Source organism: Cotesia glomerata, linkage group LG7 (genome assembly GCF_020080835.1).
Source record: "Cotesia glomerata isolate CgM1 linkage group LG7, MPM_Cglom_v2.3, whole genome shotgun sequence".
Taxonomy (NCBI): Eukaryota; Metazoa; Arthropoda; class Insecta; order Hymenoptera; family Braconidae; genus Cotesia; species Cotesia glomerata.
The window spans coordinates 6,349,582-6,372,409 of NC_058164.1; the positions used below are offsets into that span (position 1 = coordinate 6,349,582).

Here is a 22,828-nt window from a genome sequence, read left to right on the forward strand (position 1 = left end):
TGTATTTATTATTTTTATACCTTTTTTTTTACTTCTACTCCTTTAAATTTAAAATTTTTTTTATCCAACCAAAAAAAAGTTATGAATTTAAAAAAAAAATTTTTTTTTTTAAATAATTATCAATTTTTCAAAATTTTATTTATTGAGACATTTTTGAGAAAAAAATTTTTAAAAAAATAATTATCAATTTTTCAAAATTTTATTTATTGGGACATTTTCAAAAAAAAAATTTTTTTTATGAAAAAAAAAATTGTTTATGTCAAACTTTATCTTGATTTTAAAAATTTTTTAACTTTATATACACTCAAAAATTCTCAAATTATTTTTTATAATATTAATATTCTTAACTCAAATTTTTTCAACAATGAAATTTTATATTAATTTATTAACAGAGTATAAAATTATAAAATACGTCAATTTATAATTATATAATTGTTAATATTGTGAAAAATTAGTTTTTATTACAATTATCAATTTGAAAAGTATGTTAGCTGTAATATTGTGAGTAGAAAGAAGTTAAAAAAATTTAATCAATAAATACTGTCATTTTTTTTTAAGTTACTTTATTATAATCTAAAACAATATATTTTTTAAATAATAAATTATAAGTAATTTAAAAGTAGAGTGAAAGACTTAAGACTATATAAAGACTGGAAAAAGTAGATTCAATACATCAACGTCTACGTCCGCGAAACATTTATTTACTTTCCGAGTTACTACAGATGGTCAAGATCATCTATAAATGCTATCGACTATTCTTTATAATGCATTTTAGACTTAATTTTATTCTTGGCTGTATTTTATATCATACCTACCTCAAACTGCTCTCAAACCGATTTCAAAACTGCTCTACTGAGAAAGATTTAAGACTTTTATCAAGTAATCAGTGTAATAAATATCTCTGACTGAGAGTGAATAAATACATGCAAAATAATCTTAACTCTATTTTTATTTTATTAGATATGTATAATTGTATACTTGTAATATTTTTAGATTAAAATTTTATGTGTGTGATAAATTCACATAATTAATTTTGATTCATCAATTAGTTTTTTTTTATCAAATTATTTATAAATCAAACTTATCAAAAAATTATCAATATTGTAAAAAAGCAGAAATTTTTTATCGAATCATTACAAAAAATAATATTTTAAAAAGTAAAATTACAACAAAGGTGTATCTCTTGAGACTTTTAACTTAAAAAACAAGATTTCAAATTCAATCTAAAACTTTTTTGCATCTTCTTCAGAAGATATTTAGTTATAAAAAGTTTCAATTCTTTCAGATTTTTCTAGTTCTCACTGAAACTTATCCAAGTATTAGCCAACTAAAAATTACCTTGACAATAATTTCTGTCAATAAAATTAATAAGAAAAAAATCAAATATTTATAATTGTTCTTCTGTTGTTAAGAAATATATCTATCAATTTCGCCAGCATGTTAATTGTTATTAATTACTGCGTTGATACACGCCGTATTTAAAAAAGCCATAACGAAGCTGAGAGTATCATCAACAAGATAAAAATAAAATCTTCCTGACATTCCATATCACTATAGCAAAAATTCTAAATAATCTGTTGCTTTTAAAAAAAAAATAATCTACAAATTATTACATGAAAATTAATTTAGCAGATATTTGATAATTTTTAGAATTTTTGTTAACAAATAAATAATGGCAAAAAAAATAAGAAAAAAAATTGACATCTAGAAATTTAAAAAAATAAAAAATGCAATTTTTTAAAAATAATTTTTTATAATAAATTTAATTGTTAAATAAAATTAAAAATTGGTCACACTGATAGAAGGATTTATTTGTATTAAATAATATTTGTTAATAGTTAACAAATCATTTATTACAGACCATTTTTTAGTATTAAACAAATATTTCTTAGTATTTAAAATGATTTGTTTGTATTTAATAAATCTGATTTTCATTTATTAAATATTAATAAATCTTTTTAAATACTAACAAATATTTGTTAAGGACTAACAAATGGCTTCTAATAAATGATTTGTTAAATATTAAGAAATCTTTTTAACTATAAACAAATCCTTCTATCAGTGCAGTCAGCAGCTAACTTTAATATCATAATTACTACAAATTCCCAATAAAATCTTAAACCAGCCATAAGTTTATTCCACAAAATAAGTTATTTACGATGAAAGGGTCAATTGCAGTATCAATTTTCATTTTATCACCTTCTTATAAATAAAAAATAAACCAGACATTTTCATAGACGAGGAGTAAATTTACAGCAAACTCAGTGAATATTCCTCTGAACCTCCATAAATCTCCCATATAAAAATTTTGTCTTAATAAATTAATAGTACAGTTAAACTTGCAAGTTCTTACTTCTAGCGAACTCTGATCCCATCAAACTAATAATTAGCCATCTAAAATTCCACCACAAGTTTATTCCAAAACTAGCAAAAAGCAAGATTAAGAATAATACAATAAATCATTAAAAAAAACAAAATTTCCTCTGGAAAGATATAGTTCACATTACGTATGATAGCTCCAGGCTGAAAAGTGATAATCGACCAGCTGTTGTGGTCCTTCATCCGTTTATTTATTTATTCTTAAAATTATTAGCAAAAAGCAAGATTAAGCAGAAATCTTAATGACATTAAAGTTAGCAGTCACTTGACCATTTTTTAATTTTTTTTAACAAAAAAATTATTTTTAAAAAATAGTATTTAAATTTCTACACGTAAATTTTTTTTGCAATAATTTATTTGTCACTTAAATTATTAAATACCTGCTTAATTAATTTTTATTAAATCTTAAATCTTTATATTCATGTTTATTTTTGAAATGTATTATATTATATAACATTAAATATGTTATATATAAAACGGCGATACAGTTAAAGTAATTTTATCTGACGTTTGACAATTTAAACTTTGAATCGAATGGCCCGAAGCAATTTAGCACCTCGTATCCGCTCTGCGTCACCGCTCCAAAGTCTATTTAATAAAAAAAGTTTAACAAAACAAAACAAAATGAAATAGTTAAATAAAGTAAATAATAAAAAAATGGAAGAGGAGGTCTCCTCTGAGATACTCTACCGGAGGGTCACTCGGTCTCGTCACCTCTGTCTCCACCTCACGTGCGCGACCGCCGTCGCGGAGATCGCGGAATCAAGGCCCCCGGTACCGGTTGGCCGAACTGGGATCTACGCCTCGATGGGGCGGTAGGCGGGTCTCACATCCAGGTTCACTTCGCAGGCGCGAGCTTTCACTCCCGTCTGACCTAAGAGCTGCGCGGTGATCTGGTCCTCAGTCCTCACTTGGCTCTTTCCACGATAGCGGTGTTATGCTTTTTCTCCAGGAAAGTCCAAAATTTTATCATTTTGGAGAAAATTTTTACCTGACTGCACGTTGATTTTTCTACTTGTTTACTACTTCTACTTGGAAATAATTAAATTTATACTTAAAAACTAACAATTAGATCATTATTTTATTAGTCATTATAATTAATTAAGAAGAAAGATTTTAATTGAGTAAAAATTTTTAACCTTTTTTTTTATTCTAAAAAATAAATCACCACGAAAAAAGAAAAATAGAAAAATTACATTATATACACGGAAAAAAGTAAGCTGTAATATTCACTCGGATTCCGGTTAATTTTTATAGTTTCAAACAGTAAAGCGGACATCGAGGTAGCCAAAATATAAATATTACAGAACTTAATGTAGAAAGTATAAAAGCCACAATTTATAATTTAATATCCAAAATAAGTGATTTAGTAGCTGTCACTATAGTAAATAACGACTCTTTCATCTTTAAAAATTACAATTTCAAACAGTAAAAATTGCCATTTCAATATATGGTCGATATTATGAGGAGAAGGGGAACTCAGATGAAAAAGAAGGGGGTCTCACTCTGGGAGAATTTAACGTTTGAAACAGTAAAAATTATACTATTAAAATATACATTTTATCAGTCCGAACAAGTCAATAATTACAGTTTGATTTTTTGCGTTGCGTTTAAAATTTACCGTTTTACTTTGTAAATATTGACGTTGCTTGTATTAGAAATTTACTAACTTTATTTTATACTTTTTACATATCATAAGATCATTTTTAAGTACGAAATGAGAAATATCAAAGTCTGAATTCTTAATTATTATACTTTAACATTTTAGACATTCACATAGCGAATATTACTGTTTGAAATAGTATTTTCTTCCATGTAAAGAGTAAATTGTAACGTTTAAATGGTAAATATTATAAAGTGAATAGTAAAATCACGATTTTACTGTTTGAAATGGTAATTTTTAGCAGTTGATCATTACTTATTATAAATCGACTGTTATTTATTACAGTTTATTTTTTTCCGTGTAGACTGAAAAAAAAATTAACTTGTTTCAAGAGAAAAATTATAATTTTGAAGAAAAAAATATAATTTTGAAGAGGGTAATTGTCTTTAATCAAGACGAAAAATTCTTGAATCAAGTAAAATTTCTTTAAATCGAGAATTTTTCTATACTCAAATCAAGAATATTAAATTAAAAATTATATACTTGTTTTTTTTTCTGTGTAATAAATGTAACGTGGCGCTTCATATAAAAAACCGGAAAAATTAGTTTCAGATTGTAATTAATACAGATTTTGTAAGAATTAAATTGTAAAATGTAAATATTACATTTAAAACTCTGAAAATTAACATTCAAATTTATAAAAATGTTGTTTCAAACTGCAATTTTTCTAGTTTTTTTATATAAAGCGACGCTTTTTATACTATTTGTAATGTAATTTTTACATTTTTCTTTTTTGCGAGAATTTTTTAATAAAAACTATCAATTTTATACTTTTTATTAATTAAGAATAAAATTATTACAATTTTTAAAAATTAATCTAAATAAAAAAAAAATATGTGGAACTTTTTAATAATTAAGAAGAATTTCAATTCAATTTTTAAAGTATTAATTTGAATTAAAAAAATTATTACACTAATAATATTCGAGAAAATATTTGAATAATTCACCAATTTTATTTATTTTTTTTAATTTTATAATAAAAGCTATTAATTTTTAATTTTTTACAAACTAAAGAGAAATTTATTTTGATTTTTAAAATACCAATTTAAATGAAAAATAAATTTGAAAATTTATAAAACTTTTTCGTTGCAAATTTTGTTATATATATAAGCTTAAAAAAAAAAACAATATAATTGTTATACAACAAAAAAAAATTGATAATTTAAAAAATTTCCAAAACTTTGACCTTAAAATTCTACTTTTTAAATAAAAGTTAAAATCCTCAAAACAAATCACATAAAAATAGATATGATATGATATATATGTAGAAAGAGGCGGAGCTTTAAGCACTTTGAATCCCCACTAGAGCGGGTTTTATGCGCGTACTTGGCTCTTTTTACGTGTTACAATTTACCGTGTGTTACCACTCGTGAAACTCTTTTCTCTTTCCCTCTCCTCTCACAATGATTATCCTTATCCTTACTCCTACGACCAAACTCCGTTATTTTGTACGACTGCGTCCTCACACAGACCCGAGATGGAGTAAAGATATAATAGGTAAGTATAGTAAACGAAATCGCTTGTATATATATGTACATATGTAGGTGTGGTGTAACGGTGCAGATATTCAACTCGCTATTCGCAACTGTACGAAATGGTACCATGTCCGGTTGTCTGAGCATAAATACAGCTGCCAGTACTGAACTGCCATTTTACGCTACGCAAACTACAGCTCTTTTACAATAAAAAAAAAAAAAAAAAAACATGTATGATAGAAGTGAAAGGAAAAATTTAAGATGTAATGGTGTACTTACTCTACATAATATTTATATACCGGATACTAAAATTTATTATGTATAATACTTTAACTTATATTACTTGGAATTCACCGCCATTTTATAATGTCAAGTCAAAATTATTTATAAAATTTAAACAAGTAAAGAGAAAAGTTATATATATATATATATATATATATATATATATATATATATATATATATATATGCTTTTTATAATTACATTTTATTCAACTATAAATTAGTCATAATAATATTATAATAATAATAAAAAATTTAATTGTAATAAAGAGTTAAAATTAAATTATTATTATTATTATTATTATTATTATTATTATTATTATTATTATCCATAGAATTTTATTCTTTAAAAAAAATCATAATAATAAAAACAACAATAATTATAATAATTTAATTTAAATTTTGTATTAAAATTATAATTTTATTATTATCATTACAGAAAAAAAAAAATTTACTTGAATCAAGTAAATAATTTTGAAAAATTTTATTTTTTTGATTTAAGTATAAAATTTCTTAAGCTAAGAAATTTTTCTTAGTTTAAGTAAATTTTATTCAATTCAAGACTTTTTCGTCTTGATTCAAGACAATGATACTCTTCAAAATTATTTTCTTGATTCAAGAATTTTTCGCTTGATTCAAGTTAAGTTTTTTTTCAGTGTATGATTTTTTACAGGACAAAATTTTAAATGGATAATAATAATAATAATAATCATAATAATAATAATAATAATAATAATAATAATAATAAAATTATAATTTTAATACAAAGTTGAAATTAAATTATTATTATTATTGTTGCTTTTATTATGATTTTTTTTAAAGAATAAAATTTTATGGGCAATAATAATAATAATAATAATAAAATGCAAGTAGACAGTAGATATGCTATACATGTAATATAATACACTCTGAAAGTTTAATTAGGACGTCTTGTTTGCGACAAACGGGCTCGCGATACAGATAACACAAGGGCGGAAATTACACCAGGTATTTATAGGTGCTTCTGATAAATAAATAACAAAGCTCAAATAAACAACCTCGAAATTCTCCACTGAGAAATACATTCCGCGGTTAATGCTTAATTTTATCCTCGCTAACATGGTAATTTATACATTTTATACAAGCACATTGTCACACTTTTACTCTTTGCTTCTTGTATTCATTTCCCTGAATTTTATTACAGAACAGAGGAGTTAAATTTAAGATACTTTTGCTATCCAGGGTTGTGAAGCTGAAAAAAATAAATAATAAATATTGACTCAGTTATTTATCATGTGTTACATTTATCAGATAAGTAGTATTAAGATTTTTTGGGATAATTCAGTTATAAGGACGGAATAAATAAAAGAAACAACAAATTATTTTATATACATTTCATGGTCTTTTTAGTTTATTTTAAGATTTTTATTACTTAGTTTGTTTTGTTCTTTTTAATACAGTCGAGTTCAATTGCGTCTACAAATAAAACAAATTTACAAAAAAAAAAAAAAATATTTTTGTGCATAAAAAAAATTGCCTTCGGACGGAGTATTGCCCGTCGACTCATATATTTATTTACTTTTAACTTTAATATAATCTTCCAGCTAAAGTGAAGTCTATCTAGGCTTAGTCTCTCGTTTTATCTATGCACCAATTTGTTAATTAAATTTTTTATTTATTTATTTTTTTTTTTATTACCACAACTATTTGTTAATTAACTTGACAGTATTACATGAGTGCATTTTAGATAAAAGTTAAGTTATTTTATCTAGTTAGTAGTGACTTTATTCAGATAAATTTTAGGCGGGCACAGTAATACTATTTATTTATTTAATTAATATCATTATTATTTTAATAGTTATTATTGTTATTAATAGTCAGTTACAATTATTTAATATCTTTAAATTATAATCTAGAGTTAATTTACTAACGCTAAATTGACAACAGGACTTGAATCAATAAATTTAAGTGAAATATACAAAATGTACAATAATTTGTTCTTTAGAGTCCATAAAAGTTTAATTGCTGGTAAAATCATTATCTGCGTACTCGCTTTTAAGACTAGGTCTTTTATCTCCCTCACTTTTATCGGTTTTTACCAGGATTGTTGTTACTATGTTTCACATATAAATGCGCCGTAAATCCGACGGCGAGGTGATCATGTTGCACTGCGGACACAATTTTTTCGCGCCCTGTAATCACAGTTTAAACATTCCTATGTTAATTTATTGCGTATTGATGAATAATAATAATCATAATCAAAACAGTATTGTTAGGTTTATGACATGTAACACATTACAAGATATTTTAATTTGATACCGTTGATTTGTCCGCATAAAATCATACGGGCTTTGTCGCTTTGATAACGTAATGTATTAATGACTTGTCACAAATTGACAATCTATTGTGTTACAATTCGACATTATATCAATTTTTTTTAATTTTTTAATCAATTCATTTTATTTATGTCTGTAATTTGATAGCTTACTTACCAGAGTGTGTAACCAACACTGCTCGCAATGAACGTGCCAACAACAGACTGAAGTTACAGGTTTTTTGTATTGCTCCTACAAAAAAAAAAAAAATATAAAAAATTATTTTATAAATTTTACTTTTTTAATAATAACAAATATCTGACAATTTAAAAAATATTTTTTTTTTAATAAGTAGCAGCCTTGCAGTCACTATATGACTGCGGTGACTTTTATGAATTATAAATAAATAAAATTTTGCTTTATTAAATAATGACTAGTTAAATTGCACTGTAATTTTTTAACTATTGATGTTTTTAAAGATATAAGCTCATCCTGATGTTATATTCATCAAGAGTTTTCATTTGAGTACCCACATGCATTTTTGATATATTTTTCATATATACATATATATATAATATATATAAATATATGAAAAATTGATGTGGGTACTCAAATGAAAGGTCTTGACGATTGTAACATCGGGATGAGCTTATATCTTCAAAAAATTTAATAATTTACAAGATATCTGTTAAATTGCACTGTATTTTGTTAACTATTGGGGTTTTTAAAGATATAAGCTCATCCCGATGATACACTTATCAAGAGCTTTCATTTGAGTACCCACATGCATTTTTGATATATTTTTCATATATACATATATATAATATATATAAATATATGAAAAATTGATGTGGGTACTCAAATGAAAGGTCTTGATGAGTGTAACATCGGGATGAGCTTATATCTTTAAAAATGTCAATAGTTCACGAGATACAAGGTCATTTCTTAATTATGTATCTAGAGATATTTTTTCCTAAAAAAGCAACACATAAAATAAAATAAAATAAATGATCAACTAACCATACAAATTAAACACTTGAAAGGTTGACCCCGCATTTCATTTTCGAGTTCGCGAATCCTGCTGCGCAGAGCGTCGACGATGGGGACGTCGCTGCCCTCCCTTTTCGGAGACGACGTGGATCCAGCGTCATCACTGTCAGAGCGCTGTCGTGGCGTAGAAGAAGGCGACACGGACATGGAATTATTATTGGTACCTGGTTCGGATTTGACGTCGACCTGGGCGCCATGGGGCTGGTCGGGTGGCGTGTGAGGCGTCAGCGGGGCGTTCGGGGAAATAACCGCCTCGCGCAATGCATCGCGCTCTTTTTGCTCCCTTAACGAGCCTTCACCCCGAGGAGCTATCACGTCGGCTTCCGAGTACTGAGCTGGCCCAAATTGCGCCGCGTCATCCCCGTCGACCACCAAATCCTCCTCTTCTTCTTGGTTACTTGAGCGATTGCTCGTTGCCGTGGCTAATCCGGCAGCTGAAAATTTAAGAAAAAAAAAATTATCATTAATAAATTTAATTTTGATAATAATTACTTATTAAACATTAAAAAATTTTAGTGTTAATTTAATAAAAAGATTTATTAAATTTAATTTAATGAATTGTATCCAAATAAATTAATCAATTAATGGTTAATAAATTTTTCTTTCAGTGAACAATAAAAAAAAAAAAAAAATTAAAAAATATAGAGGCAATTAAACGCAATATTGTGCTTTTATTTTTTATTAAAGAATCCACTTGGAGCGCAGCGATATTGAATTTCCGATTTTATTTCCACGCGGTCAAACGTTATGTCATTACTCTGGATTCTCTAGTATCTTATTACTTTTGAACGAATTGAACCGCGTAAATATTTTTAATTTGCGATATGCGATACGCAATAGATACTCACCGGAGAATCCACCGACTAGCATCGAGGTGGCTCGGATCCTTCTCTGGCCGGCCCATTCGTACTCTTCAAATGTTTCCGCGTCACCCTCCACGTCGACTTCTTCGTCGTCCAAATTTACATGTGACCCCGGATTTCCACCGTTGTGCTTCGCTAAGCATCGCTCCACGTGCTGGTTCAGCTCTTCTGGAGTACCTGAGAGCCGTTCGTTGCATACGGGACACACTGGCTCATCTGCTTTTCTCTTACGGTTTTTGACACGGATTCTCGCCTGTAAAATATTTACATCATACATTAATACAAAAATTTTATATGAAAATTCATTATTATTATTATTATTATTATTATTATTATTATTATCATCTTTGTTGTTATTATTGTGATCTTTTTAAAGAATAAAATTTTATTCACTGATAGAAGGATTTATTTGTATTAAAAAAATATTTGTTAATAATTAACAAATCATTTATTAGAGACCATTTTTTAGTATCAAACAAATATTTCTTAGTATTTAAAATGATTTGTTTGTATTTAATAAATCTGATATTCATTTATTAAATATTAATAAATCTTTTTAAATACTAAGAAATATTTGTTAAGGACTAAAAAGTGGTCTCTAATAAATGATTTGTTAAATATTAACAAATATTTTTAACTATAAACAAATCCTTTTATCAGTGTTGGAAATAATAATAAATTATTTTCTTAATTTTATAATTAATAAAATTTTTTTTTAATGTTATTAATGAAATAATTACTTGACGATTAGCTCGAATCCTTTTATAAGTCTCCCAGCGTCCCTGTATCGTTCCATCAGTAGTGGAAGGAGCATGAAGCATCGGTCCATGTTGGTGATCTTGGTGTCCCGGCGGCAACGATAACCTCTGTCGCGGTCGAGAATTATTGACAGATACCTTGTAAAGCCGATCTAATTCTTGGGCGAAATGCTGCTCGAGTTCTTGCGGTCTTACTGTAACGCCGCAAACCGGACAACATGACGGGTCGGATGAAAACTTTTTTTTACCTGGAACAAAGTAAATACCGAGAAATTAATAACACTGTTAAATTATTTCTGTAATCTCATTTTATATTATGACAATCTCGAAAAAACATCCACGTATTTATCTGCAGATGCTCCATGGGAATTATTTTATAGAAATGTTACTTGTATGTACTTATAAATTTGTATTTTATCGCTGAAAACGTCTACTGAAACAACTACACGATATTGTATTACACTTTTTCATAAAAGTTATTCCTTATTTACAGAGATTAAAAATCAATTATTTATCTTATTGGAAATATAAAATTTTGTTTGTGTGATAAATTATTCATATAATTCATTTTGATTCATCAATTAGTTTCTTTATCAAATTATTTGTAAATCAAACTTATCAAAAAATTATCAATATTGTAAAAAAGCAGAAATTTTTTATCGAATCATTACAAAAAATAATATTTTAAAAAGTAAAATTACAACAAAGGTGTATCTCTTGAGACTTTTAACTTAAAAAACAAGATTTCAAATTCAATCTAAAACTTTTTTGCATCTTCTTCAGAAGATATTTAGTTATAAAAAGTTTCAATTCTTTCAGATTTTTCTAGTTCTCACTGAAACTTATCCAAGGACTAGCCAACTACAAATTACCTTGACAATAATTTCTGTCAATAAAATTAATAAGAAAAAAATCAAATATTTATAATTGTTCTTCTGTTGTTAAGAAATATATCTATCAATTTCGCCAGCATGTTAATTGTTATTAATTACTGCGTTTATACACGCCGTATTTAAAAAAGCCATAACGAAGCTGAGAGTATCATCAACAAGATAAAAATAAAATCTTCCTGACATTCCATATCACTATAGCAAAAATTCTAAATAATCTGTTGCTTTTAAAAAAAAATAATCTACAAATTATTACATGAAAATTAATTTAGCAGATATTTGATTATTTTTAGAATTTTTGTTAACAAATAAATAATGGCAAAAAAAATAAGAAAAAAAAATTGACATCTAGAAATTTAAAAAAATAAAAAATGCAATTTTTTAAAAATAATTTTTTATAATAAATTTAATTGTTAAATAAAATTAAAAATTGGTCACACTGATAGAAGGATTTATTTGTATTGAATAATATTTGTTAATAGTTAACAAATCATTTATTACAGACCATTTTTTAGTATTAAACAAATATTTCTTAGTATTTAAAATGATTTGTTTGTATTTAATAAATCTGATTTTCATTTATTAAATATTAATAAATCTTTTTAAATACTAACAAATATTTGTTAAGGACTAACAAATGGCTTCTAATAAATGATTTGTTAAATATTAAGAAATCTTTTTAACTATAAACAAATCCTTCTATCAGTGCAGTCAGCAGCTAACTTTAATATCATAATTACTACAAATTCCCAATAAAATCTTAAACCAGCCATAAGTTTATCCCACAAAATAAGTTATTTACGATGAAAGGGTCAATTGCAGTATCAATTTTCATTTTATCACCTTCTTATAAATAAAAAATAAACCAGACATTTTCATAGACGAGGAGTAAATTTACAGCAAACTCAGTGAATATTCCTCTGAACCTCCATAAATCTCCCATATAAAAATTTTGTCTTAATAAATTAATAGTACAGTTAAATTTGCAAGTTCTTACTTCTAGCGAACTCTGAACCCATCAAACTAATAATTAGCCATCTAAAATTCCACCACAAGTTTATTCCAAAACTAGCAAAAAGCAAGATTAAGAATAATACAATAAATCATTAAAAAAAACAAAATTTCCTCTGGCAAGACATAGTTCACATTACGTATGATAGCTCCAGGCTGAAAAGTGATAATCGACCAGCTGTGGTCCTTCATCCGTTTATTTATTTGTTCTCTAGAGCTCTCTTGCAAGATACTAATTCTTCTAAAACAAAGTAGAGCAAAAATAAAACAATTATTCCCGGAAACAACGTATCGTTTCTTCTCTAGTACTATACATAATTTGTGGGTTTTATTTTTACAGGCCACATATGATCCACGGATAGGTTACACACCTAAACCTCCACATATCATCATCCATATACATATATTTATACTTAATGGTACAGCACGTGACACGGACCATTTGCCCGTCAGCGTCTATTAAAAAAATAATAAATACCCACACTTCAATAAGACTCAATATCTCTATCACACATGTGAAGAAATTCATGTGTGGGTGTGTGAAGAATAGACAAATAACACAGCAAAAAAGTATTGGTTGGCACGCGAAGGCCGTTTTCGTCGACTCGTGACGTCTTACGTCCTTGCTATTCTCATTCTGTATGATATTCTTCTTCTTCTTATTCTATATAATCTTATACTATTACTATTATAGCGAAGAATACTACTCACTACTACTCCTGATCTTTTATTCGGAAGCTGAAGCCCTCTCACGGCAAATAAAGCTTATTCGGCAAATACCTCGCTGCATTCCTCGCCCGTTTAACATATCCATGTCTCATGTCTATTCGATAGAAAGAGAAGAAGAAGAAGAAGAAGATTCAAAGCATGAAAAATAAGATACAAGTGTAAGAAACAGACAGAGTCTACCTCTAGGACAGGGGGAACAAAACAAGACCAAATTTTACTCTTTGTCCGCACCGTCCTGCTTTTCTAACCCTCTTCTTTTCTTCCCTCTACATATCTCGCTCTTCTCTTCCTTCTTCTCGCTCCTCTACTTTCCCTATTCAATTAAGTGGCCTCGCAAATTTATGTCCGCTACTGTATTCGATATTCCGTCGTCTTTTATTGTAACAAAGACACCTTAGTTAAGATCCGACGGTAGGACTAGAGACAGAGGTATAAAACCGGTGTGTTATTTCCAATTTTGCTTTGAGAATTCCTTGGATATAGGCTTCTAGGTGTTTACATTGCGAACAGCCGTCGGCAATTTGGAGAGTTTAATTATCGGGTGTTGAGATATTTGGATTTTTGCACGCTTCCTAATGCACCTCTGACTTTCTCTAAATTTTAGATTTTTATCATCTTTTATTTTTTAATTCAATACTAAGTTAAGAAGATTTTAATTTTTTTAATTATACATCTAATTCAATGTTTTTGAATTTTTATCCAAGATTTGTTAATTAGTTCTTGATAAATTATGAAAGATTAAGCTAAATCTTTTTTAATAAAATTTTTTTCATTATTAAACTTGTTAATATAAAGAAAATATTGACAAAAATCAATGAATTTTTTCTTTCTAACTAATATTTAATATTTTTATAGATTTGATATCCATTATCGGCCTGAAAAAAATTTTTGTGTTACTTTAAAAGCTTGTAAACATTTTAATTTTATTTTTTTAAATAAATATTTGAAAAAAGTTTTTAATAAACTGTTATAATTTTTTTTTTGATTCCAAAATTTATTTCAGCAATAAATAGAAGGAAAAAAATTTTTTTTTAAGTAATAAAACATTAAATAATAAATTATTATTCTATAAAAATTTCAAATTATGTTTCTGAAGTAATTTTTAAGAAAATTATTCATATTATTCCATTTATCATTTGGCTTTTTATCGCTTTTAAAATGTAAATTAAATTTTCCAAATTCAATGCAATTTTTTTTTTAACCATATTTTAGAATATATTTTTACAATAGTTAAATTATTAAAAAATTTCCCATTAAAAAAAATAAAATTTTCCGAACGTTGTTCTTTTTGCGCACAACCTCGAAACGATTCTCGGTCCAGAAAAAGAAGCGAAGGAGGTTAGCTATCTATATATGTATATGTATAATAAGAAAAAGATGTAGCATAAGAATAAGAAGCGATTCTTTGAAGCTTTTTGTCTACGGTTCTTTCTTAACATTATGTTTTTTATCCTCTTTATTTAATCTTAGTTGTGTTGTAGCGAGTTTAGTTGTAAGGTGGGTATAGTAGCGATACCTTAAGGCTGAATATATAAGGTATAACGTTTTATTCTTTTTTTTATCATGACACTTTTTCGTCGGGCGTACCGGTACGGCTGAGAAAAAAAATAATAACAAGTTTAAGGAGAAGAAAGAAGAAAGAACGGGGATGAGAATGAGGATGGGGACCCTCTGGAGGATGACGTCGTAACCGTTCTTTTGAGAGTATCTCCAACCGCGCTATCATTTACACTTAGCTACTGTTAAAATCCCTAAATTTTCTCACCTTTTCTTTTATATTTATACATTGCTCTTCTTTCTTGTTCGGTATCAAGGACTTGACTGAACAAAATAAGAAGAAGAAGAAGAAGAAGAAAAGTGAGCGAGTTAAAGGCTAAAGTATCCCAGTAAGGGGGTGACAAAAGTATTTTTCCGACGATAGAGCGATTTGGTATCTTTAATTATAAGAACGGAATGACCCTCGGGATAATGAAAAAAAATAAATTAATAGATATATCTGTCGAGAAAAAAGTGTTGAAGAAATAAAGGTAATCTTAATGTTCTCTAAGCTCATTAATTCGCTATTTAGATTTAAGGTCCCGATGATTATTTTTAAGTAGAAGGGTTGTTTTTTTTTCTTTCTTTCTATTCTTAGAAAGGAAAGGGAAGTTTCGGCAAGGTACGTGATCGGATATCGGCAGCAGACATTTATAATAATCGGGAATAGACATTTGGCAAGAATTCTCGGAGGGAATGCCCGCGAGGGATGTGTGAGGTTTATGAGGCCGATTTGAATTCCCAGGGCATCGGGCGCCGTTCGAGTACCTCTTTGATTTAATAGTGAGCATCAACGGGCATACTTGACGGCATGGTACTACTATACTATATACCGAATTGCGACAACACTGTAAGTGTTGTCCTGTAGGCTTTTATAGAGTCTGTAGCCTGCGTTAGGTGTTTAATGGTTTGTTTTTTGAAATTTGGGCCAAGTTAGATTTTTTTTTTTGGAGAAATGACAGCTTTGTAGGAAGAGAAAAATTTAGTCTACATATTTATAGGTTTTTTTTATAAGATATGAAAAATTTTTTACATCCAAAATCTTACAAATAAAGAAAAGTGAGGTCAACAATTTTAGTTGGATTTTGATAATTAAAAAATTAAAATTAAAAAATAATATTTTCATATCTTCAATATTAAACCCAAAATTTTTGAGTTTTTATATAAAGAATTTTAATATAAAGCTGAAATTTTAACGGTGTTTGATATTTTTTCTCACTCAATTTTTTAATATTAACTTTTTGTATTTAATTTATTGATAAAAAATTTTATTTTATAAAAAATAAAGAATTTTTAAAGAATTGTTTTATTTTAAATCAAATAAAAAATATTTTACAACTAAAAAAAATTTTTCTGCTTTAATTTCACTCACTTTAATAATTTTTAAAAATTATTTTCTCAGTTAAAAATAATTTCTCTCCTTTTTAAAGATATTTCCGTAATAAAAATAAAATTATTGATAAATTAAAATAGAAAATTTTCACCATAGAATCCCATGGGCAATTTTCTTATTATAAATTACCCAAAATTTTATATCTTCCCTTGAGCAAGAGCACACTTGGAGCCGTAAAATGTCTATAAAGGTAGTTGTAGGCTGTAGGGGTAATGGCGAGGAAGAAAGAGCCATCATACACCAATATATACATGCATACATATATATAAGTCTTATGATGTCGTACATGGGATCGAATATCATCCAGCTTCAGCTCAGCCGCTCATACGATTAAGAATTATGGTAAATTTATTCGGGTATGAATTTAGTAGTAGTAAGGGGTTATTATTTGATTGAGACATTTGCCAGGGTAAAAAAATTAAAAGGTGGATTTAAATGAAGAAGAAGACAAGCCAAGAAGAATAATAATAAGAAGAAGAAGAAGAAGAAGACGAAGAAGAAGAAGAAGTACAAGCCTTGTACGGGAGATTTAGTTGAGTTTAAAGGTGTGTATATTATTGGTTAGGATGAATAATAATAAAAGCTAAGAGCTGGATGAGAAGTAAAGAGGAGTTTGGCTGAGTTGGCCCCCCGGTGCGCTGAATGCCGCGTACTTGGTGTGGTTACTCACCCCATTCGCGTGACAACAGTTGTGGTTAAATGGCTAGTAGTGTTTTAACCGCTTGGACCCTCGGTTACATTATATTACATTGCATTATTGTAATATCTGTGTATTTTGTGTTGTGCGTTGCTCTGTTAAGTTAGAAACGCCAATACCGACAAATTTAACTATCTAAACAGTACTGCAAGTATTGTTTTCCGTCTTTGTCTTGCACAGAAGTTGACACGCGTAATATAGGACGTGGTTTGATAGTATTAATATTAGTATTATATGCATGAAGAAAGAGAAAGAGCACAAAGTTGAGGGGAGAACCCGTCGCGCTTGGTTATTTAATTAAAACCGGATTAAGTTTCAAGTTCCTTCATGCCGTGCAGTGCGTTTGCATTTTTCTTCGTTATTTATTTCCTGTCTCTTTTATACTTATACTTATCTCCGGGTCTAACTTTATCGCCGTCGATATCGGATACTAATTGCTCTATCGAGATTAAAACGGGCGTAAACACTCATTAGCGAGGTTATTTTTCAGCATTTTTATAGATGGGTTATTGATTGTTATTTACTGTTGTATTGACTAATTCATATTTGGGTTTTTTTGTTGAAAGTGATAAAGAAATTTTTTTAAGTATTGAAATTGCCGGTTTTTTAATTTTTTGAGAAAAAAAAATTTTTTTTTTCATTTCCACTTGATAATACTAAAGTTAGTCAACGTTTTAAATTTTTTAATAATTAAATTAGAAAAAAATATTTTTTAAAAATTGCACTGCTAGTTTTTAAAGTTTTTTACAAATGAAAATTTTTTTTTTATTTTTTTGTAATTATTTTTTTAATAAAAAAAACTCTAAACATTTTTAGATGTCGGCTAACTTAATTTTCATTTCTACTTGTAATGTTTATAGGACAATTTTATTTATTATAATTCAGTTATAAAAAAAATTGCAGTGCCTTAGAAAAATAATTAAAAAAATTTTTATTTATTAATTTATAAAATTTTTCATTAATTTGAAAAGTTATGTTAGTTTATTAAAAAATAATAATTTTTTAATCATTAATCAAATATACGATAAAAATTCATTAATAATTCAATACTTTTAATTTTAGCTTTAAAAGTGATTAAAAAAATTTCTAAAATAAATTTATTATTAAAAAATTTTTTTTTGTAATAATTTATTCATTGAAAAAATTCTAAAAATGATTTTTAGATCATTTTTTTAATATGAAAATAAAATTTTAAAAATAGAAATAAAAAATTCATACAAAAAAAAAAGGTTTTAAAAGCTTGAAATTTTTCAGACTTATTTTATCCAGATAATTGCAATTACTAATTAAAAATATAATCCTCCAGGAGTAACCACAATAAAATAGAGAAAAATATGAGTTGACTGGTTTTATTTACAATTTCTCTGGGACTGTCTCAGTTTCTAAGATGGTGTCGCGATACTAAGAGATTTAACACTGTGGATGCATCTCATACGTCGGAGGATCTTCCTATCCGACAAGATAATAAGTAGAGTGTATATATGGTGTACGGTGTGGTGCGTGTACCAGTAAAGTAACAAGAACAAGTAAGAGAGTATAAGTAGCAAGGCACTCGGTATGCATGAAAGGACTCGCGTTTAAAGGGATTGCAAACCACCCGGTGTCTCGGGCTCCTCATCTCATCTTCAGATCCTCTTGCTCCTTCCTACATCTTATATCTTATATCTTATATCTATAGATAAATATCCTTAACTGCCGAACTTATGCCTTTCACCCCAGTCCAGACCAGCCGAGCCCTTCTCAAGTAATTTACTCTCAAGATCTTCCGAATGAAAGAGAACTATTTCTCTCCGATATATATATATATAGATACATATAATTATATAATCTTAAAAAACTCCAAACGGACCGCTATCATTTAATTACTCAGTCGAATTTTTATACGCCTTTGAGAAAATTACAATAAAGATTATAAAAAAATTTTTTATTTGAGAGAATAATAGCGAATAAAAGGTATTTTATTAATTGTTAATAAAATCATTTATTTAGAAAAAATTAATTAATTTATCAAGTACTAGCAACTATTGCAGTCACTAGGTAACTGCCGTAACTCATGAACTATAAATAAATAGAATATTGTTTTATTAAATAATTACTGTTGTTAAATTGCAATGTACTTTCTTAACTATTGACGTTTTTAAAGATATAAGCTCATCCTGACGTTACACTCATCAAAAGCTTTCATTTGAGTACCCACATGCATTTTTGATATATTTTTCATATATACATATATATATATGTATAAATATATAAAATATATGAAAAATTGATGTGGGTACTTAAATTAAAAGTCTCGATGAGTGTAATGTCGGGGTGAGCTTATATCTTTAAAAATGTCAATAGTTCACGAAAGATATCTGTTAAATTGTACTGTACTTTCTTAACTATTGCCGTTTTTAAAGATATAAGCTCATCCTGACGTTACACTCATCAAGAGCTTTCATTTGAGTACCCACATGCATTTTTGATATATTTTTCATATATACTCATATGAAAGGTCTTGATTAGTGTAACATCGGGATGAGCTTATATCTTTAAAAACATCAATATTTAAGAAAATACGGTGCAATTTAATAAAAATCATTATTTAATAAAGCAAAATTTTATTTATTTATAGTTCACAAGTCACGGTAGTCATATAGTGACTGCAAGGTTGCTAGTTTATTTTTATTTAATCATTTAAAAATTCTTTTTATTAAAATAAATACACGGAAAAAAGTAAACTGTAATATTCACTCGGATTCCGGTTAATTTTTATAGTTTCAAACAGTAAAGCGGACATCGGGGTGGCAAAAATATAAATATTACAGAACTTAATGTAGAAAGTATAAAAGCCACAATTTATAATTTAATATTCAAAATAAGTGATTAGTAGCTGTCACTATAGTAAATAACGACTCTTTCATCTTAAAAAATTACAGTTTCAAACAGTAAAAATTGCCATTTCAACATATAATCCATATTATGAGGAGAAGGGGAACTCAGATGAAAGAGAAGGGGGTCTCAGTCTGGGAGAATTTAACATTTGAAACAGTAAAAATTATACTTTTAAAATAAACATTTTACCAATCTAAGCAAGTCAATAATTACAGTACGATTTTTAGCGTTGCGTTTAAAATTTACCATTTTACTTTGTAAATATTGACGTTGCTTGTATCAGAAATTTACTAACTTTATTTTATACTTTTTACATATCATAAGATCATTTTTTAGGTACGAAATGATAAATATCAAAGTCTGAATTATTAATTATTATACTTTAACATTTTAGACATTTACATAGCGAATATTACTGTTTGAAATAGTATTTTCTTCCATGTAAATAATAAATTGTAATGTTTAAATGGTAAATATTATAAAGTGGATAGTAAAATCACGATTTTACTGTTTGAAATGGTAATTTTTAGCAGTTGATCATTACTTATTATAAATCGGCTGTTATTTATTACAGTTTACTTTTTTCCGTGTACAAAAAAAATTTTTTTTCATATAACCTGCATTGAAAATGCGAGTTTCAATGCCTGTTGAGCCAACCGAAACTAGACAATTTCAGACCAATGCGACTGTGCCGAGCAGGAATCAATCATTTTTTCCCGGCGGACAGAAAATTACAATTTTCTGCCCGCGAGATGAAGTTGCAGCTTTATTTTCAATCCTATCAATTATTTGTTTATTTTATACCTTTATAATTGTCATTCTAATCGTTAACTGTACTGACATATTATAATTCTGTTATTAAGCATAAATAAGAATGACAAAAGAAAACTATTCAATTTACGAATAATATTTGATAAAAAATAAACTATTACTTTCTATTTTATTATAAGTTTTATAATAAAATGGTATTTTCGCTATTTGTCTGAAACTATCTAGTTCTGGTTGGCTCCAGACATTGAAACAAGCATTTTTAATGCAACTTATATGAAAAATATAATGTGTGACGCGGGATGAAACACGATTTCAGACCGAGTGATGCCAGCCCTCGCTTCGCTCGGGCAGGCAACTTCACTCTGGTCTGAAATCGTTTTGTTTCATCCCTAGTCACACAATATACTATTAATTAAAAATTTAAATAATTCAAAGGATTTTATTAATTCAAAGTATGCCAAAAAAGCTGAATAGTATTAAAAGATAAAAAGCTTACATGAAAGTACTTAAATTTATTTCTTCTTCTCAGGATATCAGATGTGTATCAGAGGACCTGATTTAATTCTTTATTTTTGAGGGAAAGCAAGACCAAAAGATAGTCGACGTTATTTTCCTTTGCCGATGTGCAGGCGACTTACGCGTCACCGCGTTCACTTCTGTTCGTTTCGCGGATGCATGGCTGTAAGCTCTCATATAGACATTCCATTCCATCCTCAATTCGCTTCTTTACTACCAGACCCTCTACCCGTCAACCCCCATGCCAGTGGTATCACTTATCAGTCGGCAAGTAGTATAGGTCTATACTCTATACTCTACTACTTTAGACCCTGCTGAGAAAAAATACTAGTCTGACACTCTGCCGACGTATTTATATGTCAAGCTAAAGCCCTTTTAAATTTATTTGAAATTACCACACGCTTGAGGTGAATCTTTAAATCAAAGTTTAATTAATTTTAATTTTTAAAATTTTTTTAATAAATAATTTAAAAAATTATTAATTATTAATAACTATCCTGGACACAAAATTTTTCTTATTCTCTTAATAATATAGATTATAATGAACTTTAACCTGAAACAAGTGGGTATTCCAGTAAGTACTGCGCTGTCAGAGTAATATATGTAATTAAATAAATAAAAATGGAGAAGTGTTTTGGGGTTTGGCTGTCCGGACTCCCGTTGTGTAAATGAGGGGTCGTAAAGAAAGCTACAACTACACCAATACAACCAAAGTTATGAAGTTAGCTTCTTGACGTAGACACTACACTGGAAAGTACATAGCAGGAGGGGAAGAGGATGCGTCTCTCCTCCTCGTGTTGGCTGTCGGACACCTCGGCTGTTGCTGTCTTGGTCGGACTCTGGTTCTCCGGTGACCCCCTACCGTCTTACCTGCCTTAAATCAACCCTGTTTGTAATTAAGAGAATGGATGGCTTGTATCAGAGTTAATATTTGCGACATGATGCACGACGTTGCCGCGGAGACAAATCCCTTATATATCACCCGTGCTTTATGCTTTATAGTTTACGCGAGCTTTTACTGTGTCCCTTCATCGACGAGCTTTTTTGTGTTAGCTAAGAAAAATTTTTTTAAACTAGTAAATCGTAAATCATAAATAGATATTTCAGAGTTTGAAACTTTTTTTTTAATTTTGAGCTAAGTATTGAAAATATTAAAAAGTTATGAAACCTTTTTTGTAGGAAATTAATTAATTAATTAAATTGTAAAATTATGAAAATTAAAAAAATTAATTTTTAAGTTTGTAATTTTTTAAATTTAAATTAAATAAAAAATATTTCTGAGCTGATTAAATTCTGAGAAATAAAATAAAAATAATTTAATTAAAATTGTTGTTCCGTAAATAAAAAGTCCCAGTGAGAGAAAATATTAAAATAAAGAATAAAGTGTAAGTAGAGATGAGAATAAGTTAAGATTTAAGTTAAAGCATAAGTATGGTTCTTATTAACTGATGTAATACTTAAAACACGAGCAGAAGGTATACGAAGAGGCCGAGGAGTAAAAGACCGAGCGAGAAAAAATAACGATATGAATAATATAACATATAATGTACGAGGTTGGCTGGTTTATGAAGTGGACACAGACGGGGATACGTTATTACATTATCAGGGAACACGCACCGCCTTCGACTTGGACTTACTCCGGGTC

General features: G+C 27.8%; 1 protein-coding gene across 5 annotated transcripts in view; it reads right to left on the bottom strand.

The window, feature by feature from the left end:
* Positions 1 to 7,291: 7,291 nt before the first annotated feature.
* The window catches only part of LOC123269007 (E3 ubiquitin-protein ligase Rnf220-like), a 103,534-nt gene continuing 87,997 nt past the window's right edge, over positions 7,292 to 22,828 (bottom strand). For all 5 annotated transcript variants that reach the window (XM_044734493.1, XM_044734494.1, XM_044734492.1 and 2 more), the window contains 5 exons: positions 10,746 to 11,011; positions 9,991 to 10,258; positions 9,113 to 9,576; positions 8,270 to 8,344; positions 7,292 to 7,969 (listed from right to left, as the gene is read on the bottom strand). In XM_044734493.1, coding sequence (XP_044590428.1) covers positions 7,898 to 7,969; positions 8,270 to 8,344; positions 9,113 to 9,576; positions 9,991 to 10,258; positions 10,746 to 11,011 — 1,145 coding nt within the window. In that variant the 3' untranslated portion in view covers positions 7,292 to 7,897. The remainder of the gene's footprint in view (positions 7,970 to 8,269; positions 8,345 to 9,112; positions 9,577 to 9,990; positions 10,259 to 10,745; positions 11,012 to 22,828) is intronic.